The sequence below is a fragment of the Solanum tuberosum genome, unplaced genomic scaffold (genome assembly GCF_000226075.1).
Source record: "Solanum tuberosum cultivar DM 1-3 516 R44 unplaced genomic scaffold, SolTub_3.0 scf00034, whole genome shotgun sequence".
NCBI lineage: Eukaryota > Viridiplantae > Streptophyta > Magnoliopsida > Solanales > Solanaceae > Solanum > Solanum tuberosum.
Genome location: NW_006238962.1, coordinates 2,444,672 through 2,452,735, shown reverse-complemented (window position 1 = coordinate 2,452,735; position 8,064 = coordinate 2,444,672). Strand labels below are relative to the sequence as shown.

The 8,064-nt window shown below is 37.1% G+C and overlaps 1 protein-coding gene across 1 annotated transcript; it reads left to right on the top strand.

The window, feature by feature from the left end:
- Nucleotides 1–774: 774 nt before the first annotated feature.
- Nucleotides 775–7,599, top strand: LOC102590960 (DNA excision repair protein ERCC-8). The gene is made up of 9 exons (XM_006342604.2): nucleotides 775–1,301; nucleotides 3,709–3,969; nucleotides 4,088–4,247; nucleotides 4,730–4,908; nucleotides 5,462–5,702; nucleotides 6,153–6,307; nucleotides 6,425–6,514; nucleotides 7,146–7,217; nucleotides 7,324–7,599. Exons 1-9 carry the CDS (start codon nucleotides 1,152–1,154, stop codon nucleotides 7,375–7,377), a joined length of 1,362 nt encoding a protein of 453 aa, XP_006342666.1. The 5' UTR covers nucleotides 775–1,151; the 3' UTR covers nucleotides 7,378–7,599.
- Nucleotides 7,600–8,064: the final 465 nt, after the last annotated feature.

Here is an 8,064-nt window from a genome sequence, read left to right as displayed (position 1 = left end):
ATGTCTTGAGTCCCAGTTAGTGTCAAGTTAAATCACTAGTCAGGGTTGGGTCTCGGGTCCCGGGCTAGAATCGATATTGTGTCTCGAATCCTAGTCAAGTTAGGTTTTGAGTTAGGGTTAGGTCTAGGATTAAGGCCGGGGGTTAGGGATCACGTCCTGAATCTCAAACAGGGGCAGATGGAGGGGGTGAACTCTAAGTTAGAGTCGAGGGTTGTGTCCTTGTTGATGAGGTTGGTATTTGGTTCCATGTATTGATTACGTCTTAGTTAAAAAGACGCACTATGTCTAGTCAAATTAGAGGTCAATAAAAATGTGTCATATGTACTTGTGTCATGTTCCGGCTAGGGGAAGAGCTATTTAGTAACCCCCTCTGCCTGAAATTTAAATTGTTTATGGATGGTTAAAATTATTCATGTTTCAGCTAGGGGCGAAGCTACGCCACATCAAGAAGGCAGAGAGAGCGAATGGATTAAGCACAACAAATTTCTCTACAATCTAAGTTTCAAACCCTTGTATTCAAACACAAGTCAAGGTCAATCTTTAAACCCCTCGAATTCAGGTACAAACCAAGATCAAACTCGAAAGCCCTTAAATCATTTTTGAAAAGAAGAATCAAAGATTTCATACAATATGTAACATTCCAATATATTGAAATAAAATACTATAATTATTGCGATATTATCCAATCTTAATTACTATTTTCCTCACGCGAACCTTGAACTATTTTATAATATCATTTGTGAAACGTGTTTTCGCTTTCGTAACAAGTACACACACCCAAAATACTCTCTATTTCAGAAAAGATTAAAGAAAAGGTGAATAGTACCTCTCCACGAAGACATCTTGTCATCTGTTGGCCTTTCTGCAAAATCCCTCTTTATACTTATCCATTTCTCACATCGGGTTTCATCGCCAGGCGCTAGGGCTGCACAAAAAAGGGGGAAAATCGAAAATCGAAGAAAACCCACCAAGTGTTTGAGGAAATGTTCAGAAGAAACAACAAAGGCCAGGATTGGTTTCATCACTAGATTATTCAATCTTCAATTTTTGGTTAAATCAGAGCTGATTTGTGTAAGTATAGATAATTTTTGGGTGTTTGTGATTGGGGTAATTTAGAGAGGAGTAAATTGGTTGGGAAGGATGCGAGGACGATGTGGAAGGAGATCGGAGACAGAGAATTTGGCAAGCTTCGCCCTAATTTATTCAGCAATCGTATTAAGTCGGCTAGAATCGCTTCTATTCAACTCTCCAACTACAAAGATATCATTTCTCCTCACCGTGGCTCCGTCAACTCCCTTCAGGTCACATTTCATTTTCTTTCTTTTTGATGAACCGGATCTACCTATGATTTGAAGTTAGTAGGTGAATGTTGTTACTGTATTTTCAGTTTTTAAGTAGGGATTTGGATATGAACTTGAAGTTTATGATTATGATTTGGGTGAAGGTTGATTTGAAGTTGAAATTGTGTTTGGTTAGAAGTTTTGTACACAAAGGTTTGAAATCAAATTGTACTACCATGAAAAACCACTATTTGTTACATAACTTTTGTATACTCTTATAGCTAGCGTTTGACGATAGATTTTGAAAATTTATCTTCAGATAACTATTTGACCATGAAATTTGATCAGATTTTCAAAATCTGATCTTTAGATATTTTTAAGTTCCCTAAAGACCATTTTTTGGGGGTTTTTGGGACTTTGCACACAAACTTTAATTTTATTCAAGTAAAATGCCTGCCCAAACACAACTTGAAATTCCAAAAGTCACAACTTGAGGAACTCAAATTTTCAAGTTTCTACTTTGAAACTATGGAGCGTAAAATCTTACCAAACGAGTGCACCTACATAAAATTAATGATTAACAAAGGATTCCTACTAGCCGGACCAACTTATATTCGGGTGTGTTTTATGGGCTAAGTTTTAAATTTTAGAAAATTTGAAATCCCAAATTTGAAGTTGAAATTCTTCCTTTGAGGTGAATTGGATTGAAATTAGAATTTAAAGTTGAAGTTTTGTTCAAAATGTGATGAACAAATGTTGACTTGAAATCAGAATTGCTTTGTCAAAATAACTTTAAATCATGATTTGAAATCACATTGCCAAACGACATCTAAAAGTTGGATAGAAATGGATAGTGTTTAACATTTTTTAACGTCCTGAATTGAAGAGTGACCTATAAATTAAAACACACACATAGTTAACTTTTTTCTTTGAAATTAACAAGATCATCACAAAGAATAAGTCTGATATGTTTAAGGTCGTGTTTTCTAGTTAGGCAAGTTTCATTGCAATGTCAACCTTTTCCAACTTTTATGCCTTGTAAAAAAAAAACTTTTCTAACTTCTATGACTATCATTAACTCCGAGTGTTCCTTATTGAAATGTTGATAAATAAACTATTGTAACTCATCCTCATGTGCTATCCTCCACGTAGTTCATACATGGAACAGATTTTAGTTTCAAAGAATGGGATTAAAGAGATCATATAGAAGCTGATGATTCATATAGCCGAGCCTGAGTATTTTGTGATTGAGGTGGTGGAATTGATTGGCATTAGCTCCAAGAAAATTCTAAGCTAACAGAATGTAGTGGTCCACATAAAGCATAAAATTTAAAATTAAGCTTAATGGAAGTTGATGCAGTGCTATGTCCAAGTATTTCTATTTTGCATCAAACCATTAACTCCCTTATATATTTGGTGCCTTATAGTGTGCATGTTGCGTGCATTCGTGTCAATTGCATCTTCATACCTTACAAAGAAACGCGAGATGAGAATACTCTTTCTGCCCCTTGGTCATTTCGAACGTGTTTACTTAAATATTAATATACAAACTCCGCCTGAAAAAACTTGGTGATACGTGCTTCATGGAAATAATGGTTAACCCATAGAAATGTAAAAATGAACTGGGATTCACTTTTGGAGAAGTAATTCAGACAAGTGTAACACTACGGAAAAAGTTGGATTGTGGATATGGTAATCTTGGTCTCAATTGCACACAATATTTTTTTCTCGAGAAAGTCAGATTATGAGCTTGGTTAGATGCCTGTTAGGAAGTTAAGGCTTTAGCTATCAGTCTCTAAGTTACTCGGACTCGGGTGCGGGTATCCGATACGGGTGCAGATCTAGAGGTCGGATCCTCTATGACCTAAATTTTAAGATTCGGGATACGGATCCATGTGTGGATACGGGTTTGGGGTTTCGGCTAAACATAGAGTTATAAAACCTAAATTATGAGATATTATGTGGAAGACTCGAGGAGGAGAAAATAATCAAGAGGAGAATCTTGGAAGGAGATAAAAGGAAAGGGAGTGGCAATAGAAATTTATATATACAAGGCATTCCATTTTCTTCAATTTCACCTTAGGTTTTGTTTTGATTACAGAAATCATTGAATCTGTCCAAAATTTCTCCCTCAAATTTGGTCAAAGTATCCAAAACCTGTTGACCAGTCGGGTACGGATCCCACACCCACACCCACACCCACATCGTGTCAACACGGGTGCGGCACTAAAAGTGAAGAGTCCGAGCAACTTGGATTATTCAGAGTAGTACATGAAACTAAAGTTTGAATTCTTTTAAGTTATCTTCATTTATCTTTATGTTTATTTTAGATAATTTTTGCCAGATTATATCTGGTTGAGGTATGTAGATGGAACTTGCATTATTTTAAAAGTACCTTTGTGTACATTTATTGTGATCACAAAATCAGGTTGATTTGACAGAGGGACGATATCTGTTATCCTCTGCTTCGGATGCATCAGTTGCTGTTTATGATGTCCAACGTGCAACTGATTACGATGAAAGTGGTCTGATTGCAAAGCATAAACACATACTTTTGGTTGACAAGCAACATGAGCAGGGCCACAAATATGCCATTTCCACAGCCAACTGGTATCCGATTGACACGGGACTTTTTATTACAGGCTCTTATGATCATTACGTTAATGTCTGGGATACTAACACAACACAGGTAGTGTTGCTTTCTGACCATCTTATTATACTCCACTGAAGTGTAGTTTTTCAGCTTATTTTTCTTTTTATTAAACAAGTTTCTTGCCTAATTTTGGATTTCCTTAATTGTTCTTAAGGTGGTAGTTAATTTCAAAATGCCTGGAAAAGTGTACAAGACTGCCATGTCTCCGGTGGCAACATCACACATGTTAATTGCTGCTGGAACTGAAGATGTTCAAGTTCGTCTTTGTGATATTTCTTCGGGTGCATTTGCGCACACATTATCTGGCCATCGTGGTAAGCTGATATCTATTACTGACATTAATAAAGTATATGCTTTTGCTATGCTGTACCTTTTAGATCTACCAGACATGGTGTTTATCCCCTGGGGTGTTTTTCTCGATATCTTTATGTCGTGAGGTTTTGGAAGTTATCCTTGGGTTCAAACCTTACTGCTGACAAACATGTTGTATTTAAGTGGAGAAGGGTAGAGGGGCAGGTCCAATATATTCTCTCTATCAAACTAACTATTCAACCATTACTTCAATATTTTCTTCTGCTACCATTGTACAATCCTCAAGTCAAATTAACATCTTAAACTTGTGTGTCCCATCAATCACCTTTAGGAAAAAAGAACAGTGTGTCCATTTTCAACCTCTCCAAATCAATGGACCACTCTGTAAAGAGTCATAATTTTTTTATTTCTTGTTCAAGCATTTTGTGAGTACCACCACTAGTTCAGAAGCCCTTAGATGTTTTTCTTTCTTGGGTAATGGCAGATGGAGTAATGTCGGTTGAATGGTCTGCTTCTAGTGAGTGGGTTTTGGTAACAGGGGGATGCGATGGCGCCATTCGCTTTTGGGACATCAGGCGTGCAGGATGTTTTCGTGTTTTGGATCAGTCTCATACTCAGCTTGGAAGACGCCCATCTCTTCTTACACGATCCACTGCAAACAAGGTTACCTTCTGCCATTCATCGTTACGTATTATTTAGAATCATATTCGAAATTTTAATGGCACATATTATTCTTCTATTTCTCGAAAAAATTGAGAGGGATCATTTTTTGCCTTTTGTTTGTGATTGTAAGCTGTTCATGGTCCTTAAATTTAATATTGACCCATTAAAACCTAATTATCTGATTCATTTGGGTGTACCATATCTGTTTCAAGCGAGTTCCTTTTTTAATTGGGCAGTGTTCTAAGAAGTGATGTTTTTCTATCTTCATATTGGTACCCTTTGGAGAAGAAAAGGGAGCAGATTATAAGTAGACTTGGTTTTATTGCAACTTTTTTGCCTTTTCTTTCTGAGAGCACAGAAACCACACAGTTGTCCTCTAGTTTTACAAGTAAGTCTATGTTTTTAGTCCCATCTTGTTTTGCGTCAACGATCCTTCCCTATGTTTAATTTATGTGAGTTGATCCACTGTAAACCTTAATCAGGGTGGAATTGCTGATTCTGTTGATCTTAAGGTTTCTTTCGCGCCTGTAATATATTCTATCTTCCTGCTCAGGGTTCCACATTGAAACCATCTTCCGGAGGCCCAAATTCATCTGCAAAAGGCCGTCCATCTCAGAAAAAAATGGGAAATGGTGTGAGTATCAAACACTCTGCAATTGCTAGACAAGTGAGGGGGTCTGGGAAGCAGCGACTGCATCCAGGGATGCTCTCTAGTCAAGATAGAGCCACTGCGCATTATGGTGCTGTCAATGGATTAAAAATGACCAATGATGGAATGTATCTCCTTAGTGCAGGTTGACATCACAATTCTTTTCAATGAGCTTTTGTATTGCTACTGCTTGGATTGTTTATGCATTGTGATTATTATCCTCCACTCAAGAGGCTGAAGGTCTTACGCCATTGTTTCTGTTAGATGCATGTACGACAATGTATGGTCTGGTGCATGTTGCTTTTATCTTTTTATAGTTGGTCAATGGTGAAGTGCAACTCCGGAATTTATACAGCAGATTATGGTGCTTTCTAATCTCATTTCTCTAGCAATTCTCTAGCAAAGTTGTTTATTTTGGGCACTGTTTTTAAAACACTGATGTAAGATGTCGTTTAAACACTCTGCGATAGGACGTGATATGGGTAGAGTTATTCCCTTGTGATCAAGGCATCTCATCGATAGTTTATTGCTTTTGGCTACATGGTGGGAAAAAACCTGCAACTGAAGCTTAATCATCTGTTCCTGCGGATTTCAGGTTCTGATTCAAGGTTAAGGTTATGGGATATTGAATCTGGTTGCAATACACTAGTGAACTTTGAAACATCACGACTCCAGGCCACAAAAGCTACACAGTTAGCCATATCTCATGATTCAACACTTGTATTTGTGCCATGCATGTCAACTACTAAGGTAAACATTGTTCCACCCCCACCCCCCAATTTTTTTTTAAGAAAAATAACCACCACCACCCTAATATTATTATGCAACACTATTTTTCTTTAGTAACTTAATGTGGAAATCTTGTAGGCATTTGATTTGTGGTCGGGCAAAACGATGATGGATTTACGTGGCCACTATGAAAATGTGAACTGTTGTCTGTACAATTCACTGGACCAGGTACATAATTGTTTTGCCTCCCCCTAGGCACATGTGTTTTTGGTAAAATAGTGAATTCTGCATAATCTGTGACCTCGTGGACCTGAAGTATTTGAGTGATAACATCTTTAGATAAACTAAAATACTTCATTCATTGCATACTGGAAGTTTGTGTGACAAAAAACATTAATCCAGCGGGCAACTCACCCACAGCTATAGCTAATATGTCATCCTAGTGCATATATATACATAGGTATTCTTTCTTTATACCAAAAAGTACATGAAACACAAAAGATCTCATAACAAGGACGCTGTTATTATGCAGCATAGAGTACAAGCAACCTTGTTTCTATTATTGACCTCACTCATATGATTCTCGTCAAAGTAAAAGCTTGACAAAGATGCCATCTTTTCTTGTCCCACTATTGGCCAAACCACCTGGGCACTAGGCCCAATGTGAGCTGGATCACTTAGCCACGCCCCATAATTAGAAAAACGAGCATGGTTTACGTAGTGAAGTATTGAATCTCAAGGCTGCTTCATTTCGCTGTGTGATCTCATTGTAGATGGCACCCCCACCCCCACCCCCCGAACTCTATTGAACTGCTTTTATTTCCATGTTAGCAATGAATTTGAGTCTGGGTATTTTCAGGAACTATTCACGGGTGGTAATGACCGGAAAATTCTTGTGTGGTCTCCAAGTAGAACCACTACCGAGGAATTGGTACGCCTTGTAAACCATTAACATTTTTCATTTACTAGACACCCTTATCTGAGGGTACCTGATCATTGGCCTCTTAAAACCTTCTGTTATCTGGGCTGATATGCAGGAAGGGAGGGAAGGACAATCTTTTGCGATCGACCAAGATAATTGGAGTGATTGAGTAGCTCACGAAATTTCGGAGGTTCCATGTCAAGTTCAACTTTTACTTTTCTTCACTGTAAACTGGAATCTGATGCTGTACAACAATTTCCTATTTCTATTTGAAACTCCCAAATAATGGCACTGTTTGTTATGTTACACTGAATAATTTACGAAATCTGCGCCTTGTACAAGTGGATGTACATCTGTTCCTGCTTATAGTTCAAAACATGGAACTTCTATATATTTTAAATAAATTTTCACATGATATTATGTTGCTTGGATTCTTTAAAAATGACAATTGATGCACATTCGATCCTTCTAAAATAGTGCATTGTGGAGGAATCGATATGTCTAATATTTTTAGAGAGACTGAACAACATAGTTGAGTTTTTGGGAGTACGTGACCAAGTTCAATTAGGAATAAAATCATGGCACTATTTTTCTATAGAATTTATGTGATATACACTTGCTATGTGCATTTAATATGTCATAACAAATTATTCCTCTAATTTTCAAGTGAGTTACTATACTAGGATTACTATGAAGACTTGCGTGAAGTTTGTTGTTAGTTAGTAGTCCCATATTAGGGATGAGATAGCAAATCGTTTTCTTATATGGTCTTGTACAATCTTCAACTTATGGGCTAAATTTTAAAATTGAATTAGGTTCAAAGTTCATTTTATTATCATGATTCAGTGTTAAACAC